This window comes from Myotis daubentonii, chromosome 3 (assembly GCF_963259705.1).
Source record: "Myotis daubentonii chromosome 3, mMyoDau2.1, whole genome shotgun sequence".
Lineage (NCBI taxonomy): Eukaryota > Metazoa > Chordata > Mammalia > Chiroptera > Vespertilionidae > Myotis > Myotis daubentonii.
In genome coordinates this window covers 200,470,249-200,495,198 of record NC_081842.1, presented here as the reverse complement: position 1 = coordinate 200,495,198, position 24,950 = coordinate 200,470,249, and the positions used below count along the sequence as shown (strand labels likewise).

The following is a 24,950-nucleotide window of genomic DNA, read 5'->3' as shown; positions in this document are numbered from 1 at the left end:
TATGGAAGTAAAGCAGCTTTTAGCATTACTATCTGTACTCAAAAGCTACATTTTGGGGGGAAACGGATTTGTTACACTGCTTGGTCAGATATTTTTATATTAATACATGACAAGGCACTATTACTTTTTCCTCCCTTCTGCAAGAAAGGTTGTATGATCTTGCTGGCGGACAATATCTCTCCTTTCCAAAATTCAATCCATTTTGGAGTCACCTTAGTTACTCTTATGATACTCCGCAAGGAATTGCCAGTGTGAAGAGGAGCTGTAGATCTGGGAAGTACTTTTGGCTACCCAAAAGCCTCCAATTCTATGAACCATTCTGTTTGCCATGATGGAAAGATATGGGGAAAAAAATTTAAGACTTGGTACCCACATTAGGCTCTCCCTTGTCTTGATTTCAGAATTAACAAGCCACAAGCCCTAATGGACAGCCAATGTCTTAGGCAGCTGCAGACTGGTGAATGCGTCTTAGAGAATGCACTGAAAGTTACGAAACCTCTACACCACAAGGGCAAAGTCACTCTAAAAAGGCATCTTTTAGATGCCCTATGGAATATCCTAGAAAAAGGAGAACTATTTCTGTTTTTGATTTGTTTTCTTCATTGAATTTATTGGGGTGACAGTGGTTTCAAGTGTACAGGTTTCAAGTGTACAACTCTACAGCACAATGTAGGCTCACCACCCAAAGTCAAGTCTCTTTCCGCCACCATTTATGCCCTTTTGATAATCACCATACTGTTGCCTGTGTCATTTGGGTTTTTTGTTTATTTGTTTGTTTTTTGGTCCCTTCATCTTTTTCACCCAGCTCCCTGGGAGAGAGCTGTCAGGCTGTTTTATGTATTTATAAGTCTATTTCTATTTTATTTATTTTGTTCACTGGATTCCACATATAAGAGAAATCATATGGTATCTGTCTCTCTCTCACTGGCTTATTTTATTTAGCATAAATGCTGTCACAAAACGTAAGATTTCCTTCATTTTTACAGCATAGTAGTATTCCGTTGTGTAAATGTGCCACAACTTTTTTATCCACTTATCTACTGATGGGCACTTGGGCTGCTTCCAATCTTGGCTATTGTAAATAATGCTGCAATGAACCCAGGGGTGATATATAGTCTTCCAAATTAGTGTTTCAGGTTTCATGAGATATATCCCCAGAAGTGGAATCGCTGAGTCATAAGTCAGCTCCATTTTTAATTTTCTGAGTTAGCTCCATACTGGTTTCCACAATAGGTACACCAATCTACATCCCCACCAAGTGCCCAAGGGTTCCCTATTTTCCACATCCTCACCAACACGTGTTTACTGATTTATTAATGATAGATATTCTGACAGGAATGATATATTACCTCATTGTGGTTTTAATTTGCATTTCCCCGATGATTAGTGACACTGAGCATATTTTCATACGTTTACTGGCCATCTGTATGTCCTCTTTGCGGACATGTCTATTCAAGTCATTTACCATTTTTTAATTGAACTGTTTTCTCTGTGTTGAGTTGTACAAGTTTTTTTGGGTTTTTTTAATATATTTTTATTGATTTCAGTGAGGAAGGGGGAGAGAGATAGAAACATCAATGATGATAGAGAATCATTGATCAGCTGCCTCCTGCACGCCCCCTACTGGGGATCGAGCCCACAACCTGGGCATGTGCCGCTGACCGGAATCGAACCCAGGACCTTTCAGTCTGCAGGCCAACGCTCTACTCACTGAGCCAAACAGCTAGGGCTATATAAGTTCTTTATAAATTTTAGATATTAACCCCCTCTCAGATGCATCATTGGCAAATATGTTCTCCCATTCAGTGGGTTGTCTTTTCATTTTGTTGGTTTCCTTTGCTGTGCAAAAGCTTTTGTTTTATGTGGTCTCATTTGTTTATTTTGTCTTTTGTTTTCCTTGTCCAAGGCAATTTACCAAAAAATATATATATTGCTATGAGAAATGTCAAAGGTTTTATTGCCTATGTTTTCTTCTAGGATCTTTATGGTTTCATGACCTACATTTAAGTCTTTAATATATTTTGAGTTTATTCTTGTGTATAGGATAAGGAGGTGGTCTAGTTTCAATTTTTTTGCATGTATCTGTCCAATATTCTCAACACCATTTATTAACTTGACTGTCTTTACCCCATTGTATGTTCTTGCCGCCTTTGTCAAATATTAATTAACCATAAAGACCTTTACTCGGAAAATTATCGGATACTATAGAAATTAAAGAAAACACAAATAAGCGGAAGCATATACTATGTTCATGGATAGGAAGAATGAATTAACATCATTAAAATGTCCATACCAAAAGCAATCTATAGATTCGACACAATTCCTATCAAAATACAATAGTATATCTCACAGAACTAGAAAAATATTTCAAAAACATATATGAAACCATAAAAGACCCCAAATAACCTCAGCAACCTTAAGAAAAAAAGAATAAAATTGGAAGTATCATGCTATCTAATATCTAATACAAGGCCATAGTAATCAAAACAGCATGGTTCTAACATAAAAATAGGCATATAGGTCAATGAAACAGAATAGAAAGCCCAAAAATAAACTATTTTGTATTTTTTGTATTTTTTTATTATTTATAAAACTTATTGGGGTGACATTGGTCAACATGAACATATAGGTTTCAGGTGTGTGCTGTCTTGTATATTTTTAAAAACAGACTTATGGGCAAAATCCAAGAATCTTAGATTTGAAAGGATCCTGGAACACCATCTACTCCCACTTTGTCTTACAGATGGAAAAAAAAAACAAAGTCCAAAGAAGATGAATGTCTGAGCCAAGACTGGGAGCTGTGGCTTCAAAGTTGTAGTCCAGTGAGAACTCTATTTCACCAAGTTATGCCATTCTTTGGGTTACCAGCTCTTCAAATCACTATCACATTCCTCTCTCTACAAGTCATTCTGCTGTCTCACACTAATAGATAGAATTCCCATGTAATGTCTGACTAGAACAGCCGGGGCAAACTACGGCCCGCGGGCCGGATCTGGCCAGTTTTAAATGAATAAAACTAAAAAAAAAAAAAAAAAAAAAAAGACCGTACCCTTTTATGTAATGATGTTTACTTTGAATTTATATTAGTTCACACAAACACTCCATCCATGCTTTTGTTCCGGCCCTCCAGTCCAGTTTAAGAACCCATTGTGGCCCTCGAGTCAAAAAGTTTTCCCACCCCTGGACTAGAACCTAAAGCTATATTTTAAATACTAGAGGCCCGATACACGAAATTCGTGAAAGAGTAAGTAGGCCTTCCTTCCCCCAGCTGCCGGCCCCGGCTTCCCTCTGGCAGCCGGGACCCAGGCTTCCCTCGCAGCCCCAGCTTCATCCGGAAGGTCATCCAGAAGGACGTCCAGTCTAATTAGCATATTATGTTTTTATTATTATAATTATCTCACTTTATTCTACTTTTAGGGAACAGAACGTGTCAGTATTCAGTATTCATTATATACAGGCGTGCTTTCCAGATTTCCTTCCTCAGGTGTCAAATTTGTGTATCACCTAAAGTAAGTTTTTCTATGCTTCAGTTTTCTAAAACATCTAAATACATGTCTAAATACATTCTGTTTCCCCCAGAAATAATCACTACTATCTTAACCAGGGGTCCTCAAACTTTTTAAACAGGGGGCCAGTTCACTGTCCCTCAGACCGTTGGAGGGCCAGACTATATAGTTTTAAAAAAAAACCTAGTTGGCTGCTAAGCAACAGGCAGCGGTGGCAAAAACACCCGGCGGGCCGGATAAATGTTTTCGTTGGGCCGCATGTGGCCCGCGGGCCGTAGTTTGAGGACCCCTGATCTTAACGTTCTTGAAAGCTGTCATGTTTGCCACATATAAAACATTAAGTAATCTTAAAAAGAAAAAAAGTCCTTAGTTTTTAAGTTAGAAAACCAATTACACAGAATAAAGTGCCTTTTCTGTCAAAGGCTCTCAAAGTACTTTCTAATTAGAGCTGTTCTCCTCTTTACAAATAATGCTGCCCTCCTGCAGGTGGAGCAAATAGGTCATGCAAGATCATAAACCAAACCAATGTAGAAGCAGAGCTCCAAAACCCAAAGGTTAGTGAGCCTTCCTCAGTACTACAAAGATAATCTCTTAAAACACTCAATTACCAACTAATCCTTTCATCCTATATAATAAAGCGGCAATATGCAAATTGACCATCACTCCAACACACAAGATGGCCGCCCCCATGTGGACACAAGATGGCCACCAGGGGAGGGCAGTTGTGGGCAATCAGGTAGCAAGGGAGGACAGCTGGAAGGAACCAGGCCTGTAAGGGAGGGCAGTTGGGGCAATCAGGCCTGCAGGGGAGGGCAGTTAGGGGTGACTGGGCCGGCAGGGGAGGGCAGTTGGGAGCGACCAGGCCTGCAGAGGCAGGCAGTTGTAGGGGAACCAGGCCAGCAGGGAAAAGCAGTTGGGGGGGACCAAGCCTGTAGGGGAGGGCAGTTAGGGCAACCAGGTTGTCAAGGGAGGGCAATTAAGGGTGACCGGGCCAGCAGGGGAAGGCAGTTAGGGGCAATCAGGCCAGCAGGGGAGCAGTTTGGCATCATCAGGCTGGCAAGGGAGTGGTTAGGGGCAATCAGGCAGGCGAGCAGTTGGGAGCCAGCAGTCCTGGATTGTGAGAGGGATGTCCGACTGCCCACTGGGATCGGGCCTAAACGGGCAATCAGACATCCCTCGAGGGGTCCCAGATTGGAGAGGGTGCAGGCTGGGCTGAGGGACACACACACACACACACACACACACACACACACACACACACACCGTGCACAAATTTCGTGCACCGAGCCTCTAGTATATAAAGAAAGAAGCGGCTCAAATACGTGCCTTTAAACTTTTCAGAACTTTGACTTTATGTTAAATGAAAGGGGCTAAGCAAGCGGTGGATGAAATATTTGAAAATAATTTGTTGCCTAAAACCTAAAGTATTTACCTATCTTCCTTTTTATGTTTACCTTCTAAAACAGCGGTGGTCCGTGAGGTCTGAAAGGTTGGCGACCACTGAATTAGAATAGGGGCAATTAAAGCACTTGTACTGAGTCCTTCAGCTAAGAGCTATAATTCAGACAACCAACAAAGTTTGAAGAAGATGTTTTAACACATTTCGTACCGCTCACGAGTTTTCTCGTGTTTCATGCACCATCTGTTAAGGACCGCTCACGAGTGTTCTAGTTTTTCACGCCCATGGAAAAAGGAGCGAATCTAGATACTTATGTAAATTTTGTTTGGTCCCTCTTCATAGAGGAAAATGTTTTACGCAGTACCATACGTTAAAAAAGTACTAGGAACTTTAATTTTTTAATTGTTTAATTGTTTTTGTAAATAAAAATGTTACAATTATTGAAAAACAACACCTAAAGTACATTATGATGATTTAAGTAACGTGCAGTTTGCCCAAAAACATGAGGTCCCTGGTGTATTTCTTAGAGATTTCTATGCGGTACGCAATGTGTTAAGCCACTTCTTTAGCAAGATTTCTAAGATAGGCTGCAAATCTTGCAAAATGACACCAAGAGTCTACTAGTGGCTTTGATGAAAAAAATATAACAAGATCAGAACTTGGCTGGAGATCCTGGCTAGAGAACCAACTATGCTGATCAATTGGATGGATAAATAAATAAATTAATAAATTAATTAATTAATTAATTAACAAGAGCCAAGTAGCCTGAATGTTACTTTCAATTATTTTTAATATAGCCAATTCTCTTTGAATTCTAAAGATTCCTACATTCTTGGACATAGGTATTTGCTCTAATGAAGTGTCCCCTTCCTTCTTCTCTTTTTCTCCCTCCCCCCCCCCCCCAATACAAATACACATAAAATAACTGCAGCAAAAATATACCATGCCTAGCTTGGTATATTTCATGCAATGTACTTGAAATTTTAGAGTTTATATGGGTAACGGCTGTATTTATACCCATCGCCTCCCAGAGAGATGTTTTATTGCTTAAAGGGAAGAAAATTTAATAAAGTTAAACTAGAAGCTGTGCTTTTTAAAATTTTTATTATAAACAGTATCTTCATTTCTCTTATACGCCAATCTCCCTTTAATCACTCCCAACTTGCACCTATGCAAATCCTAACTAGATGTTTCCCAAGTCTTATTTCTCCTTCCATTCATGTAATCATAAATTAGTCCTGCCAATACTGATCACTTCCCCCACCCTTTTTTTTTTTTTAATCCTCACTGAGGACATGTTCACTGACTTTTAGAGAGAGGAAAGGGGGGCAGGGGAGAGAGAGAGAGATCGGTTTCCAAGCATCAAACCCCCAACCTAAGTACTATGTGCCTTGGCTGGAAATGGAATGAACCCAACACTCCAACCAACTGAGCCACACCAGCCAGAGCCCAATCACTTTCTAAACTCAAGAAAAAACATGCACTTTTCTGTTGTCATATGTATTCACTGCTTCCTCAACTAGTTAAAGAAAGTTCCTTGTGTATAGAAACTACTCCATACTTAGTTTGTCCCCTTTGTGCCTAGACACTGGTTATGCTTCCAAAAAATAACTTCAGTAAGTATTTGTATTTTCAGAGGGAAGTATATTAAGCATTTTTTGAATACTCCCAAAAATCAGCTTTTATAAAGCTTATTAAAATGAGATTTTACCGTCAATCATTTTACAAGTATTGGCTTTGTTATTCTAAGGGCACATGCTTTGGAGAGGAAGCCATGTCAGTATCCCAGCTCCACCACTTAATAGCTGCATGACCCTGGGCAAATTAATTCATTTTTATTGGCCTTTTTCCTTATCTGCATAATAGCACCAACCTGATAAGAGTTACTGATGAGATAATGCATGCATGTTTATGTACAGATCTGGGGAAATATATATACATATATCCAAAAATAGCATTTCTAGGAAAAATAAGGAGAATGAGGTTTGGAGATCTTTTAAAAGAAGCATTTTGGGGCAAAAAAGCAAGATTTTAAAAATATTTATTTTAAGTGTCATTTAAATAAAATTCACTTTCTATTCAATTCTGTTCACTATTCTTCAATTAGAATTCATCTTTAGAGATTACAAAGTCTTGCTTGCAAAACAGCAACAGGACATTATTTTGATTTTGTGTAATTAATTTTTAAAACCTGGGATTAGATTTTTGGTGGAGTGGACCAGATTAGAATCACATGAGTGGAGAAGATAAATGTGGTTTTCCAATCTATACTTAATATCAGACACATCTGTTAACTTTCTGCTCAAACTTTGCTCCAGTAGTGAATTTAGAAAATCTATTACCCTATAACCAATATGATCTGCTGATGTGCACTGTTTCAATGATATTAGACAGGCACAGGAAACACAATGACACCTACCAATACTCCAGTAAAGCTCTAGGGGAAAAGAACAAGAACAGACCCAAACCCATGAACCTAAAATGATAGGACACTGGACTCTGATCATAAGAGGATTCAGAAACATTGGAAACAAAATCTTTTAACAAAGGAAGCAAGAATCTCAGGACCGGAAAAAAAACACACACAAAAAACCAACAGTTTAACTATTTAATATCTATCCACAAGGGCAGTCTACAAATATTTGCTATAAATAAGGAAAGGAATTATCTTCATTTTGAATCCTCAGAACCTAGCACAGTGCCTGGAACACAGAATACTGGCTAAGTCAAAGAACAAATGTATTTAATGAATGGTATCAAAAAAGAATTCAGAATATAGCTATTATCCATTTATTTAAAACATTAAAATAGATGTGGGAAATTTTAAATATCTGATACACAAAAAATGAAACAGAAGGAAAAAACTTAAGGTAACTCTCTAGAACAAGGAAATCACAAGCCAGAGCCCCCAATTTATGAACCTGTAACATCTTTAGCAAAGCAAACTGTATGTTCTACCTTATCACCAATGCATTCTTATTGTAAACAACTAGAATCACTAGAAATCAACTGTACTTCATCTATACTCCCCTTTCTTTTAGAATTATGGCAATCTTCCCTGCCAATATAACAGATGATAGTAAATTTTGTTTTTGCAAATTTTAAACTTTACCAATAAACAAAAATTCTTGTTTCTGAATTCTATGTACATAAGGAATGACTGGCTCAGGCCTCTACTTCTGGAATTATTTTGCCAGAAACCTAACACCTTCCTCTTCACAATGGAGCTCTAAACAACTTCCTCAAACATGGCACTACTCTAAAAATAGGTTATCAACATATTTTGAATAATAACCAATCTAAATCTCCCTTCTCCTAGCAAATGAAAAATGAAGCAAAGGTAAGGATGTTGGATGCATATAAAATTAAATTATTTTGTAAAATTTTAACACCTCAATTTACAACTCACTAGTTAATACTAAATAATTTGTGCTCATATTTTGGTTGTTTTATCTTGTTTTTAGGACATTAGGCTACGGTTAACATTCCTATGAGATCGTTTTGGCAACATTCTGCAATATCCCATTCCTATCATGAGAATGGCAACAAGGAAAAGCAAACACATACTTCTGGAGACTAGAATCTAATACATCTGAAGAAAGACAGTTCCAACCTTCCCTTAGAAACAGGCCCACTTTTCTGACACACCAATTCACTCACCTCTCCCATCGCTCTTCCCTCCAGAGCAAGTGCTTGAAAATCATGATTCAGTTCATCCATAGAACGTACCTATTGTTCAGAATAGAGGAGGGAAAAGTTTCAAGTCAGCATCTTGAATTTTACATACACATTAAACACAACTGAAAAGCTTTTGTTGACTTTCAGATATTGATAAAGACAGTTAACAATTTTCAAGAGATTGAGATTAAACACTCACTTACCTTTAGCCATCAGGGTTCAGCAATGACCCCTGCTTTCTCCCCTCCCATTCCCTTTTGTTTTCAAAACATGAAAAACATATAATCCAAACAAAGAAAAAGCAAATTACAGCACAAGAATTATGTTAGCTTTTTTCATACATTTTAATTTAATTATTAAAGACCAACATACTGAAGAGCAATTACACATGAGGATGATTATGTAACCTAAACCTGGTTGCTAAATCAAAGACCAAGTACTTGTACCCTTGTCCCCAAACAGGAGCATATAAATTAGGGAACTCATTTGATCCAACCCAGTATTTCTTTGATAAACCAAAGGGAAAAGGGTGCCAACTATAACAGAGTGCCCCAACATTTCTCCATACTGGAAGATCTCGGGGAGGCTCCTAGAATCTCAAATTCAGAGGGGAAAAAATAGCATATCACAAGAATTGCTTCAAACTTTACCTATCAGTAAATGTACTACCTACATCATAATCTTTCTGGGCTTCATTAACTCATTCCTGTCATTACTACAAGGTAACAGTAGGATCAAGGATGAAGCATGAAACAGATTATTCAAAACATTCAAAATTAGCCCTGGCTCAGTTTCTTGGGAGTGTCATCCCATACACCAAAAGGTTGTGGGTTCAATTCCCCATCAGGACACATCCTAGGTTAAGAGCTCAATCCTCAGTCGGGGCATGTACCAGAGGCAACCAATTGATGTTTCTTTCTCTCAGTCTCTTTACCTCTCTCTCTCAATAAAAACATATCCTCGCCCAGCCAGTGAGGTTCTGCAGTCAGTAAATGCAAAGAAGATCAAGCTTGGGCCAGGCAGGGAAAGAGAAAAGTACAGACAACAGGAACCAGAATACAACTCAGGAATCCAATTTAAGGATTTATTAACATGCTGCCTATATATCACCCAACAATCTTAATTTAACTGAACTGACACCACATAAAAATACAGTTGCATTGTTTTAAATCACATTATTTTCAAAACTCAGAACTGATACTATGCTAGAAATGGCACCTTGTGTCACTAAGATGTAACAGCTTTGAGATGCTTGCTAAAAATATAAATTTATAAAATTCAAAATGGCCCTGGCCAGGGTGCTTCAGATGCCTGGGCATTGTCCCGTGCACTAAAAGGTTGCAGGTTCGATTCCTGGTCAGGGCACATGCCTGGGTTGTGGGCTTGATTCTGACAGGGGGCATATGGGAAGCATCTCATCAATGTTTCACTCTCACATTGATGTTTCTCTCTTTCTCCCTTCCTCTCTCTCTAAAAATCAATTTAATAGTAAAAAAAATTTTTTAATGTTAAAAATGAAGCTAAAATTCAGCCAAGAGAACAAAGACAGAGACAAGCCTTGTTATTTTAGTAAAACAGTTTGAAAAGGCCTTGAAACAGAAAGTATGACCACACTGTAAAGTATTTAAGTAAGCACACTGAATAAGCTCTAAGCAATATGCAGTTAAAAAAAAAAAAAAAATAGGGGAGCCACAACCGCTTTGGTTCAGTGGATAGAGCGTCAGCCTGCGGACTCAAGGGTCCCAGGTTCGATTCCGGTCAAGGGCATGTACCTTGGTTGCGGGCACATCCCCAGGAGGGAGTGTGCAGGAGGCAGCTGATCAATGTTTCTCTCTCATCGATGTTTCTAACTCTCTATCCCTCTCCCTTCCTCTCTGTAAAAAAAACAATAAAATATTTTTTTTTTAAAAAAAGAATTAAAAAAAATAGGGGAGGATGAGGACAGGATGTTAGCTGGAAACTCTACATGTTAAATGAAATCATTTTGAGTTTTAAGGTCAAAGTTAACATTTACAAAGCATGTAAATCAAATGCACAAAGCTCTGTATCTAGCTCTTTCTGAGGAATCTGATCATAAATTTAATTAGAGCTAGACATTTCTTAAAAATCCAAAAATCTACAAATAGTTTTAACCAAGAACACTGAAAATTCTATTATTTCCCAAGGAAAATGTAGGACTAAGCAAAGACATAACATACAATATGCATATTTATGTAATCATCACAACATTCTCACAGATTATTCCCATTTAAGAGACTAAGAAATAGCCCAGGTGACATGGCTCAGTGATTGAGCATCAACCTATGAACCAGGAGGTCACAGTTCAATCCCGGTCAGAGCACATGCCCAGGTTGCTGGCTTGGATCCCCAGTGTGGGGCATGCAGGAATCAGCCAATCAATGATTCTCTCTCATCATTGATGTTTCTATCTCTCTCTCCCTCTCCCTTCCTCTCTGAAATCAATAAACATATATATATATATTTTAAAAGATATTAAAAAACAGAGCATCAGAGAAATTACTTACCCAACCATTGTTAAGTAGGGAAGAGGACTTAAATGGCATTGCTAGGATATAAATCCAGGTCTTCCAATTTAAAGAGCAAGGTCCTTTCTACATCACCCAGCTGCCTTGATGGAAGTTTCCATCCCTAGATAAAACTGCCTTCTGTTTCTGCTGTTGGTTTTGGTAAGTATGCTTTCATGGTCTTTCTTGTCTTTACTTTCCACTGTCTCCTCCCCCTAACTTCAAAATATGCCCACCCTCCCCTTGCAGCAATTTCCACTCCTTTCTATTCTATCTTCCCACTCATTCTCTCTCACTACTTATTTGCTCACTAGCTCACCCTCTCAGGTCTCCTCTCTCACTCACTTTAGCTCTCTCTTCACCTCCCATCCTCCCTCTTCCGTGGTGTTTCCATCTGCCTCACCTACCTCTGAGTACTGCCTTCCTACCTCCTGTAGAGAACTGTTGAGAAAGCCTCACTTTGTGAAGTTTTCTTTGCTAGTCCAGAACCTCCATTTTAGGAGCTCCAGTTGCGCAATCGGTTAGCGCGCGGTACTTATAAAAACCTCCATTTTAAACCATTTTTCCATAGTTGTCTACACCAGAAAGACCAAATCATTCTCACAAAACTGTTTTTAAATTAGTAAGGAACTTATTGTTTAAAACGGGAGCTACACTTGGTATGGTCATCAACACCAGGCAGACTCTGCAGCCAAAATTCTTCCTAGAAAACATAACTAATGATCAGAAATCAGATGCTCAGGAATTAAATCAAAGAATGAAGACAGAGAAATGTAAATAATATTATAAGCAGGTAACAAAAAGCCTTTTCTATCATAAAGGAGAAAGGCTGGCTATAAATTACTATTATCAGAGTAAATGCTCTCAGGAAGACAGAATAATCTTTTCAAGTTCTTGTACTCAAACTCTTCTTCCTCTAGAATTCAATTTGAGTTGCCAATGTTAATTTCCAGTATTACTAAAATTCCTTCACTTTTGCTAAATGTTTCTAAGACTCCACTAACTGACCTTATCTATCTCCTTCGATTTCACAAAATTATTTCCTATTTTTCTCTTTGGGCTACTTGCCAGTAATGTAACTTTCTCATGTCCATCCAGGACTTTCTCTACTGCTACCCCTCCCCATAAAGGCATCTCCCACGCCCTTTATTAAAGAGTCAAAGCAAGAGGCCACTTCAGTGCCTGACCTACCTCTATATTCCTCTCTTCATTCCACCCAATGATACATGACCTATGCTTCTGAGTTTCCCTTCCATTTCCAGATCCCAGAACTTTCTTTTGTAAGCCTCAACAACTGCCTTCTTCTAACAGGAATTCCATCCTAACTAGAACCATAATTTAGCAAATTAAGTGTGTGCTTAACCATTCAGAAAGTTATAAAATCAAAACAGATATACTCAGAACTATACATCACATATGGAAAATAAAAAACCAGCCTTAGCCAGTTTGGCTCAGTGGATAGAGTGTCGGCCTCCAGACTGAAGGGTCCCAGGTTCGATTCTGGTCAAAGGTACATGCCTGGGTTGTGGGCTCAACCCCAAGTAGGGGATGTGCAGGAGGCAGCCAATCAATGATTCTCTCTTATCATTGATATTTTCATCTCTCCCTCTCCCTCTCCCTTCCTCTCTGAAATTAATACAAATATATTTTAAAAAATAATAAAAAGATCCTAAAGCCAAAAAAATTAAAAAAATTAAGCAAAAACATCACAAATCTTTTATTTTTTTATTTTTTAATATATTTTATTGATTTTTTTACAGAAAGGAAGAGAGAGGGATAGAGAGTTAGAAACATCAATGAGAGAGAAACACCGATCAGCTGCCTCTTGCACACCTCCCACTGGGGATGTGCCCGCAAGCAAGGTACATGCCCTTGGCTGGAATCGAACCTGGGACCCTTCAGTCTGCAGGCCAATGCTCTATCCACCGAGCCAAACCAGTCAGGGCATCACAAATCTTTATTTTAAAAATCATATTCTAAAGTGCCTACCCTATCCATCACCCCTTGAGAAACCCTACTTACCATACCCAATGTTCCATATACACTTATCAGAATCACCAATGAATGTTACACACTTCATTGTTTCCTCATATATAAAACTGAGATAATAGGCTATTTTACAAGTTTGTTATGATGATTAAGTGAGGTAAAATGTCCAACTTAGTAGGCACTTATTCAACTGGACCCACTCACAGATGATTCTCTTTAGGAGACTAAAATGCCTCCTCCACAGGTTCATCCCTTCTTTCCCTGCCCGCAGTCAGTACGGGGCATGCTTTGCTCATTTCTTGGGGAAAAGGAGGGCGAGGGCGCAAGGGCAGCAGGAGGTTCTATTCAGGTATTTCCATAATCAATACATTAGAAGTACGTACTAGATCATGTGAACAGCTAACTTTTTTTTTTAATATGTCTTTATTGATTTTTAGAGAGGAGAGAGGAGGAGGAGAGAGAGAGAGAAACATCAATTGGCTGCCTCCTGCACACCTCCTACTGGTGACTGAGCCTACAACCTGGGCATATGCCCTGATCGGGAATCGAACCCTGGTTCCTGGGTTGGTGCTCACCCACTGAGTGCCACACCAGCTGGGCCTAACTTATTTTCTAAAACTTAGCATTTCAAAAGTACTTTCATTTTTCTCTCTTCTCAATTTCCAGCTAAATAATCCGGAGAAACTTCCATTCTCCATTCTCATCCATTCCAAAACTTAAAAAAAAAAAAAAAAATCACCGTAACCGGTTTGGCTCAGTGGATAGAGCGTCGGCCTGCGGACTGAGGGGTCCCAGGTTCGGTTCCGGTCAGGGGCATGTACCTTGGTTGCGGGCATATCCCCACTGGGCGGTGTGCAGGAGGCAGCTGATCGATGTTTCTCTCTCATCGATGTTTCTAACTCTCTATCTCTCTCCCTTTCTCTCTGTAAAAAATCAATAAAATATATTTTTTAAAAAAAATCATACCATGTTCTTTCAGTTCTCATTTTGTGAAAAAGAATCTCAGTAAAGTCACCATCTAAAATTTCTTCATTCCTTGACTTAGTAGTACATACCACTATGTCTCCTGATTCTCCTACCTCTCTATTTAGATTTTGTCTCTCTTTTTGCCAGCCAACATTGCTATCAAAGAAAAATATTTAAACTTAAACTTAGGCACAAAGGAATCCTAATGTAAGAAGCTAATGACACAAAAACGTTATGAATCATAATTAGAGGCCCGGTGCACAAAATTTGTGCACTAGGAGGTGGGGGACGGGGTGTCCCTCAACTCAGCCTGCACCCTCTCCAATCTGGGACCCCTCGGGGGATGTTGGACTGCCGGTTTAGGCACAATCCGGGACTGCTGTCTCCAAAACACTCGCCTGCCTGCCTGATTGCCCCTAACTGCTTCTGCCTGCCAGCCTGATCACCCCCTAACCACTATCCTGCCAGCTTGACTGACGCCTAACTACTCCCACGCTGGCCCGATATACCCCAACTGCCATCCCCTGCCAGCCCGGTTGCCCCCAACTTCCCTCCCCTGCTGGCCTGGTCCCCCCCTAACCGCCCTCCCCTGCAGGCCTGGTCGCCCACAACTGCCCTCCTCTGCCAGCCATCTTGTAGAGGCCATCTTGTGACCACATGGGGGGAAGCCATCTTTGTGTGAGGGAGTGACAGTCAATTTGCATATTGCCTCTTTATTATATAGGGCTAGTACAGCCGTGGGCAAACTATGGCCCGTTTGAAATGAAAAAAACTTAAAAAAAAAGGACCATACCCTTTTATGTAATGATGTTTACTTTGAATTTATATTAGTTCACACAAACACTCCACCCATGCTTTTGTTCCGGCCCTCCGGTCCAGTATAAGAACCCATTGTGGCCCTCGAGTCAAAAAGTTTGCCCACCCCTGGGCTAGTACCTGGTGCATGAAATTCGTGCATATTAAAACGGAATTAATTAGCGGAGATATTTTAATATTGCTATTTGCCCTTTCTCTATAATAGAGGTGTGAGAGATGAAAGGAAATTAGTAAAATGTATATGAAAATAATATATAAATTAATAAACAGTAACCAAAGGATATAATAGAGGCATGATATAAAGACAACAAAAACATGATATGAAAACAACAAAAACATGATATAAAAACAACAGTGATGCAAATGGCTGATAAAGTGATTAAACTTATTCTAATATCTCCCTGTACACCACATTAAGAGTGAAAACACTTTCAGAATGCTTTACTAATTTCCCTTGTGATGAAGTATTTAGAACTTTAACTGTAACGTCACATGCTCTTCAAACTCAAGTGAAAGCAACATATAACTAACCGACCATGTGCAAAAACGGGTTCAGGTAGGAATATGCCTATTCTGTCTAGAGTTTGTCCTTGTAATTTATTAATAGTCATCACAAATGCTGGCATCACGGGAAACCGTCATCAAATCAATTTAAATGGGAGGCCAGTGTCAGATGGGGACAAATTAATTCTTGGAATCAGAACAACCTCTCCCTCTGCAGATCCTGTTAATACTTCAGCTTCGATAATGTTAGGTCGTAATCTTTTGATACCATTACGAAGATCCCATTTACTATTGAGATTTCTCAATAGCATGATGATTGCACCCACTTTCAATTTTAATTTATGACACGGCATTTCCAAAGGAGTAATACTATTAAGAAATTCGATGGGAAAATTTTCCTTTTCAGCATCATCTGTGGAATCAATGGAATCATCACTTAAATATGTATGAAAATCTCCATCAAGTATATCCAAAATTTCTTCATTTAATTTTTGAACATGCTCATTTTTTGGACAAAGAATTACATGTTTAGATATATTTTTAATGTTATCTATAGATATAGTATTTCCAAAGGTAGCTTCAACAATAGATCCATTACAAATCATTTCACAGGGGATTTCAATAATATCCATTCCTAAATGAAAACTGCTATCAAGTTTGCCATCTCTAAGTTTTCCTAACCATCCACTATAAACAGAATCCTCTGATCTCATATTTGTTGTAACAGACAACTTTCTGAAACATCCCCAAACACTGCAGTACTTTAAACTCGTTTGTACTATGGCCGATCATCTAGCATGCGGTACAATACTGAGACGTTGTCAAAAATCCCCTCCAAGAAGGAGAACTTTCCCACCAAATACAACAGTCAGACTCATAATTTCTCTTAGTAATCTGTCTGTGGCATTTATAGCATGACTGGATGCCATGGTGCATTTATCAATAATGAGAAGTTGGACCTTTTTAATAGTTTTAGCAATTTCACTGTTTATATTGAGTCTAGAAATTGAAGTTTCATTTAATAGAATCGCTAATTTATATTGGGAATGAAAGATGCTTCCATTGAGAAGTAAATTTGCAGCAATTCCTGTAGATGCTGTGGGTAAAACAGTACCACCACGACCTCTAATATAATGTATTAAAACTTTATACAGCCCTAACCAGTTTGGCTCAGTGGATAGAGCATCGGCCTGCGGACTCAAGGGTCCCAGGTTCGATTCCAGTCAGGGGCATGTACCTTGATTGCAGGCACATCCCCAGTGGGGAGTGTGCAGGAGACAGCTGATCGATGTTTCTCTCTCATAGATGTTTCTAACTCTCTATCCCTCTCCCTTCCTCTCTGTAAAAAATCATTAAAATATATATTTTTTAAAAAGTTTAAAACTTAAGATAATGATAAATCTTATCTCTGCTTATCTAGAAACTACTACCTATAGCCATCTACCTGAATGGTTTGGGTTTTTTTTTAATTTATTTCAGAGAGGAAGGGAGAGGGAGAGAGAGATAGAAATATCAATGAGAGAGATTCACTGATCAAGTACCTCCTGCACACTCCCTCCTGGGGATCAAGCCCTCAACCCAGGCATGTTCCCGACTGGGAATCAAACCGTGACTTCCTGGTTCATAGATGAACGCTCGAACACGCTGGCTGGGCCTGAATGGCATATTTCTGGCTTGCAAAGGAACTAATTCCAAAAACATGAAAGAAACTCCTATACAACTATACAAAAGATCATATTTATATTTAAATAATGGTTATTTGCACATGGAGAAGACATCAAAGCATATTCATTAGCAATAGAAAAGTTTCATTCTGAAATACCAGTCTCAAAAGATGACATATAGAAAAGGCAAAAATAAAATAAAAAATGTTCACCCAAAAGTTCTTTTGTGATTTTTGTTTTGTTTTTGTGTGTTTTTTTCCTACACCCAACAGTTCTTAAATCTAGAAGTATCAGGCTGTTTTCAAAAAAAATGAAATGAAATTAATGTATCTGCCATCATTGGCATCAGGATGGCAGATACATTAATACAGCAATTCTCAACCTGTGGGTCACGACCCCTTTGTGGGTCAAATGACTCTTTCACAGGGGTCGCCTAAGACCATCGGAAAACACATACATAATTACATATTGTTTTTGTGATTAATCACTATGCTTTAATTATGTTCAATTTGTAACAATGAAAATACATCCTGCATATCAGATATTTACATTACGATTCATATCAGTAGCAAAATTACAGTTATGAATTACAGTTATGAAAATTACAGCAACGAAAATAATTTTATGGTTGGGGGTCACCACAACATGAGGAACTGTATTAAAGAGTCGCAGCATTAAGAAGGTTGATAACCACTGCATTAATACAATCTTACTAGCAGAATACAAGAATCCATTTAAGCGCCTGGTCAGTGTGGCTCAGTTGGTTGCCAGTTAGATTCCAGATACATTTTAAATGGGTGAATTGTATAGCATGTGAATTATATCTCAATAAAGTTGTTTTTAAAATTTCACTTTATAAAATCCACAACTATAATACAGTACACATTTTGCATTTTAATAGATACACTGTCTATACATTATGTCCCAATAGAAACTTTAAACCCAAATTGCATCTCTTAAAAAGCTTCTAATGAGAAAAATAAGCCAATAGTCTGAAGAGCAGTTAATGACTGACATTATACAAATAAAATACAACCTTCATTCTATCTTCATAAGGACGTTATCTTCTTGAACTATCCTAGATCCCTGGTCGGCAAACCGCGGCTCACGAGCCACACACAGCTCTTTGGCCCCTTGAGTGTGGCTCTTCCACAAAATATCACGTGCGGGCATGCACGTACAGTGCGAATGAAACTTCGTGGCCCATGCGCAGAAGTCAGTATTTTGTGAAAGAGCCGGTGTTTTGTGGAAGAGCCACACTCAAAGGGGCCAAAGAGCCGCGTGTAGCTCGCAAGCCGCGGTTTGCCGAGCCGCAGTTTGCCGACCACTGTCCTAGATGATAAAAATCACTTCTGGGTAGGAAGTAGAAGAAGGGTAACAGGGGGAATAAATGGTTACGGAAGATTGGACTTGGCGTGGTGAACACACAATACAATATACAGATGATGTATTACAGAACTGTACACCTAAAACCTATCTAATTTTGTTAACCAACTAGAGGCCCGATGCACGAAATTCGTGCAAGAGCCTTGGCCCCAGGCCCCATCCACCACTGCTGCAGCCAGGGACCTCTGCTGCGCCCCCCACTCGCTGAGACTTTGTCCAGAAGGAAGGATGCCCGGTCTAATTAGCATATTACGCTTTTATTATTAGAGATGTCACTCCAATAAATTCAACTTTTTAAAAATCACTTCTGAGAACAGGAATGAACCTTAAAAAGTTGAAATGGATATGGCACTGTTTCCCAATATGTGATGTGACTGGGAACAGAAACAAAGTTTCAATGTTTTACAAATTCAGGAAAGTAAATCTTGTTCCTACAGCCCCTTGTTTGGCTACCTCTAATATGACTTAAAAAAAAAAAAAAAAAGGCAAACCAAAAAGAACATAAAATCCTATATAATAAAAGGGTAGTATGCAAATTGTCTCCTCAACCGGAAGTTATCTGGGAGTTCGACAAGGGGGCAGGGCCAGCCAGGGAAAGGGAGGGAGTACCCGGCTGCCAGCCAGCAGCCACTAGGGACCCTACCAGCGCACAAATTTTGTGCACTGGGCCTCTAGCCCAGGGGTGGGCAAACTTTTTGACTCGAGGGCCACAATGGGTTCTTAAACTGGACCGGAGGGCCGGAACAAAAGCATGGATGGAGTGTTTGTGTGAACTAATATAAATTCAAAGTAAACATCATTACATAAAAGGGTACAGTCTTTTTTTTTTTTTTTTTTAGTTTTATTCATTTCAAACGGGCCGGATCTGGCCTGCGGGCCGTAGTTTGCCCACGGCTGCTCTAGCCCATAATAAGAGCTGATAGCGATTACTTTCAAAATTTAGCACTAGCCAGTTTGGTTCAGTGGATAGAGCATCAGCCTGCAGACCAAAAGGTCCCAGGTACGATTCCAGTCTAGGGTATGTACCTCGGTTGCAGGCTCCTCCTGGGTCCAGGCCCTGGACAGGGCATGAGCAGGAAGCAACCAATCAATGTGTTTCTCTCACATCAATATTTCTCTCTCTTTCCCTCTCTCTTCCACTCTCTAAAAATCAATGGAAAAATGTCCTTGGGTGAGGATAAAAAAAAATTTTTTTTAATGTAGCCCTTCAAAAATGCTGACAGACTCCTCCTTACCTTCAGGCCTAAAAGCCTCTCAGTATTGAAGACCCTACATTCTGTTCTATCTTATACACATCAATTCTAAGTGACATGTTAATAGTCTTCAAAATAAAGCACTACACTCAATAAGTCTCTTCAATATGCCCTGATGACATAATGTATGCATTCATCATTTATGAGATACATACTATTTGCCAGGTGCTGAAGACACAAGGCTGAAAGATTCTTGAAGAGGTGAATCTTAACCAAGGTGCACAGGAGGATCACCAGGGAGTGCTTTTTAAAAAATACATGAACTGCATCTCATCACTGGAGATTTTGATTCAGTAAGTCTGGACTTAAGCTCAAGAATCTCTTTACTGCAAACAGCTTCCTAGCACTAACTGGTGAAGGAAAAAGTCAGTATTCAACTCCACACACACAGCTGAATGCTTCGCTTCAATTAGATGTGTACCAAACATGATGGTGGCACCAGAAGAGGTACCAACCTTTACGAAAGGAAGAAGTTAAAGGGGAAAGTTTACCAAAGATGGAGATACTTTAGTTGAAGTTTGAAAGATGAGGGAGTGGCTAGGGGGGAAAGGAGGGGAAAGGAATTCCAAGCAGAGAAACTACATAAATAAAAAGAGCACAACTACTATGTTGAGGAATTGCACAAATTATAAAAATAACATGTGTGTTCCAAAAGTTACAAATACTTCAGTACAGCTGAAGTGGAGTACCAGTAAAGACTGGAGAGGGAAACTGGTTCAAAACACAAAAGGGCCTACATTATGCTATGCTGAGGAGCTTGGAAATTATCTAAAAGCAAATGAAGCCCTAGCCCCATGGTCGGCAAACTGCAGCTCGCAAGCCACATGCGGCTTTTTGGCCCTTGAGTGTGGCTCTTCCACAAAATACCACGTGCGGGCGCACATATAGTGCGAGTGAAACTTCGTGGCCCATGAGCAGAAGTCAGTTTTCGGCATGGGCGAATCTATTTTGAAGAAGTACTATTGATATTTGGCTTTGTTAACTAATGAGTTTGCCGACCACTGCCCTAGCTGGTTTAGCTCAGTGGATTCAGTGTCGGCCTATGGACTGAAGGGTCCCAGTTTGATTCTGGCCAAGGGCACATACCTGGGTTGCTGGCTTGATCCCCAGTGTGGGGCGTGCAGGAGGCAGCCAATCAATGATTCTCTCTCATCATTGATGTTTTCTATCTCTCTCTCCCTCTCCCTTCCTCTCTGAAAACAATAGAAATATATTTTTAAAAAATACATAGAACTTAAAGCCAATTTCTAGATAATAAATTAAGAAACTGTAACACATTGCCCTGGCTGGTTTGGCTCAGTGGATAGAGCGTCGGCCTGCGGAATCATGGGTCCCAGGTTCGATTCCAGTCAAGGGCATGTACCTTGGTTGCGGGCACATCCCCACTGGGGAGTGTGCAGGAGGTGGCTGATCGATGTTTCTCTCTCATCGATGTTTCTAACTCTCTATCCCTCTCCCTTCCTCTCTGTAAAAAAATCAATAAAATATATTTTTTTTAAAAAAGAAACTGTAACATAAAATTCCTCATTCCATAGCTCATCTCAGCACCCATTTCAATATAGACACTCCCTGAAATTCTCATTTTAAAACAACTTTCTTTATAATTTATTCCTCCCTTCATGAAGCAAAGTTTCTTCAGAGACAGAATATATTAATTTCATCATTTTGCATTTTGATAGGCTTCTGACAGATATAGTGTCTTCCTAATTTGGACAATTGGGGAGGAAAGAACAATTTGAATCAACAAATTCTTAACAAATTAAAAAACATTTTTTTAGTAACATCAGATATAGTGCTTTTAAATACATACAATAACCAGAATTAGGTTAATGAACTGTTAAAGACCTTAGGGAACTTTCTTCAATAGAGAAAAATACTTGTCATTAACAGATCAATTGACTTTACAGAGAAGAAAGTTACCATTAGCCCAGAAAACTTGTCACTTGAAAAAATTCCAAATCCATGGTATAAAGTAGATAAACTAATCCTCCCAACCTCTATTTCTAAAAAACACCTGGCACCACTAATAATATCCCTGTTGTTTTTATATCTTTACATTAGACACATAGGCACCTTTAAAAATCGTTATGTCTGCCCTAACCAGTTTGGCTTGGTGGATAGAGCATCAGCCTGCGGACTGAAAGGTCCCAGGTTCGATTCCAGTCAAGGGCATGTACCTTGGTTGTGGGCATATCCCCAGTAGGAGGTGTGCAGGAGGCACTTGATCGATGTTTCTAACTCTCTATCTCTCTCCCTTCCTCTCTGTAAAAAAATCAAAAAAATGTATATTTTTTTAAATAATTCATTAAAAAAAATCGTTATGTCTAAACAAAAACTTGTACACGAATGTTCATAGTATTACTCATAACAGCCAAAAAAGTAGAAAAAAAACAAAGGTTCATCAACTGTTAAATGAAACAAAATGTGGTATAGATCTATATAATGTACTATTATTACTCAGCAATAAAAAGAAATGAAGCACTGATACATGCTACAACATGGATAAATGTTTAAAAATGCTAAGTGAAAGAGCCAGTCACAAAGGACCATGTATTGTATAATTCCATTTGGCCTGGCCATTGTGGCTCATTTGGTTGAGCATTGTCACAGGCACGAAAAGGTTGTGGGTTCAATTCCCGCTCAGAGCATATATCCAGGTCTCGGGTTCAATCCCCAGTCTAGGTGGATGGGGGAGATAACCAATGGACATCTCTCTCTCTCTCTCTCTCTCTCTCTCTCTCTCTCTCTCTCTCACACACATACACATCGATATTCCTCTCTCCCTTTCTCTTTCCCTCCTATATTCCCTCCCTCTCATTCTCCTTTCCTCTCCCTCTCTAAAACCAATAAAAATATATATTTTAAAAATTTGTTAATACTGTAAATTCCATGCACTGACCGGTTTGGCTCAGTGGATAGAGTGTCGGCCTGTGGACCAAAGGGTCCCAGGTTCGATCCCGGTCAAGGGCATGTACCTTGGTTGCAGGCATATCCCCAGTGGGGGGGGTGCAGGAGGCAGCTGATCGATGTTTCTCTCTCATCAATGTTTCTGACACTCTATCCCTCTCCCTTCCTCTCTATAAAAAAATCAATAAAATATATATTTTTTAAAAAACACACATAGCCGAAACCGGTTTGGCTCAGTGGATAGAGCGTCAGCCTGCGGACTGAAAGGTCCTAGGTTCGATTCCGGTCAGGGGCATATATCTGGGTTGCGGGCACATCCCCAGTGGGAGATGTGCAGGAGGCAGCTGATCGATGTTTCTCTCTCATCGATGTTTCTAACTCTCTATCTCTCTCCGTTCCTCTCTGTAAAAAATCAATAAAAATATATTTTAAAAAAACACACACACACACACAAAAAAAAAATACTGTAAATTCCATTTGTATACAATGTCCAAAATAGACAAATCCACAGACAGAAAAAGTAGTCTCTGGTCTAGAACAAGAGAGCAACTGCTACTGGGTACAGGATTTTTGGGATGATGAAAATGTTCTAAAATTGATTGTGATGATGACTGCACAACTCTCTACTACACTAAAAACCACTGAATTATATACTTTAAATGGGTAGATTATATATCAACAACGCAGTTCTTTGAAAAATTTTTAGGGCCCGCCATTTCCACAGGAGATTTGTAAAGACATTAAGAAAGATACTTTAACCATAAAAGAGTACTTATTAAAAGCCATAAACAGACAAATAAATCTTTAGGCACCATTAACAAGGTACTTTAACAGTTCTCAAAAAATATTACATGAAAAAAATAACAATTCCCTGGAGAAGGTCCAATAAACTCTTCAACTGCAGGTTTTATCACCAATGTCATATACTAGTTACAGCCGTGGGCAAACTACGGCCCGCGGGCCGGATCCAGCCCGTTTGAAATGAATAAAACTATTGAAAAAAAAGACCGTACCCTTTTATGTAATGATGTTTACTTTGAATTTATATTAGTTCACACAAACACTCCATCCATGCTTTTGTTCCGGCCCTCCGGGCCAGTTTAAGAACCCATTGTGGCCCTCGGGTCAAAAAGTTTGCCCACCCCTAACTAGTACATCCTTCAGGCTCAAGTTCTTAAACCAAATTCCCAAATGTTAAACTTCCCCAAGCTACTGCTAATCACTTCTCACAATATTCACAGCAGGGAGCAAAATGCCAAAGCAGTCCACTGAGCTGAAACCCAGAAGATAAGGAAACTGAATATAAAAATTGAGAAGAGTGGATAAGAAATCCCTCAACAACAACAAAAAACTATTACTTACCCTATCTCCAGCACTTACTACTCTTATGGCATTGTGTTTTCAGTCTATGTTATTCTGAGGGTGTTAAGCCATTTCTCAGGAGTGAACAGATAGATTCTCAATTTTTTGTTTAAGTATTCTGTTCTCAGTCTCAGCCTGTAGAAAGTATCCCGTAAATGCTGTTGCCTGAGAAAATGGACACATGCACAAAAGATGTGTCTCTTCTGCAAGTACAAAGAGGTGTGATGAAAAACAGTATGTTACTTTACAGCTTACAATGCACTTCAACCATATCCATAACTGAAATCTGGAACACAGTTCTTCCTAATTACCCTGTTTTTCTCTTTACTAAAACTCTCATGATTCAACACACTTCCCTCTTTTCTTTGGTCACATGGGCACCCAGAGCAAATTCTGTAACCCACCACTGGTACATATTTCTAAATTCTAAATATACCCGCTTCGTTTCCTAAAATACTCTTATTTTCCCACTGTTATATCTCAGTACCACCAATCCATTTTTTTTCCTAATTCCACACCAAAAATCTTTAAAACAAAACAGCATCTGAGTGAATACTTTTTTTTTTTAACACTGGAACCTAGTTCTTTAAATTGAAAAATCTTTCTTAGTTTAATTTTTATTTATTTATTTTAGAGAGAGTGAGTGGGGGGAGAAAGAAACATCAATTTGTTGTTCCTCCCATTTATGCACTCACTGGTTTCTTTAATGAGCCCTAACTGGGGATCAAACCCGAAACCTTGGCGTATCTGGACGATGTTCTAACAAACTGCGCCACAGGCCAGGGCTAAAATTGGAAAATCTTAGTCAAAGAAGGCCTTCTAATGGTCCTTTTGACCAAGAGTATAACGTTAAGACTTTGTTAACACCAAATACAATTTTTTAAAGGCTCTAAGAGTGTCCTGGTGGGTGCGGCTCAGCTAGTTGAAGCATTGTCCTGTACACCGAAAGCTGGCAGGTTTGATTCTCAATCAGGTTGCAGGTCAGATCTGATCAG

General features: G+C 39.1%; 1 protein-coding gene across 25 annotated transcripts in view; it reads right to left on the bottom strand.

Moving 5' to 3' along the window:
- PUM1 (pumilio RNA binding family member 1) overlaps positions 1-24,950 on the bottom strand; it is a 128,327-nt gene that overhangs the window by 92,323 nt on the left and 11,054 nt on the right. For all 25 annotated transcript variants that reach the window (XM_059690443.1, XM_059690457.1, XM_059690451.1 and 22 more), the window contains one exon: positions 8,566-8,634. In XM_059690443.1, coding sequence (XP_059546426.1) covers positions 8,566-8,634 — 69 coding nt within the window. The remainder of the gene's footprint in view (positions 1-8,565; positions 8,635-24,950) is intronic.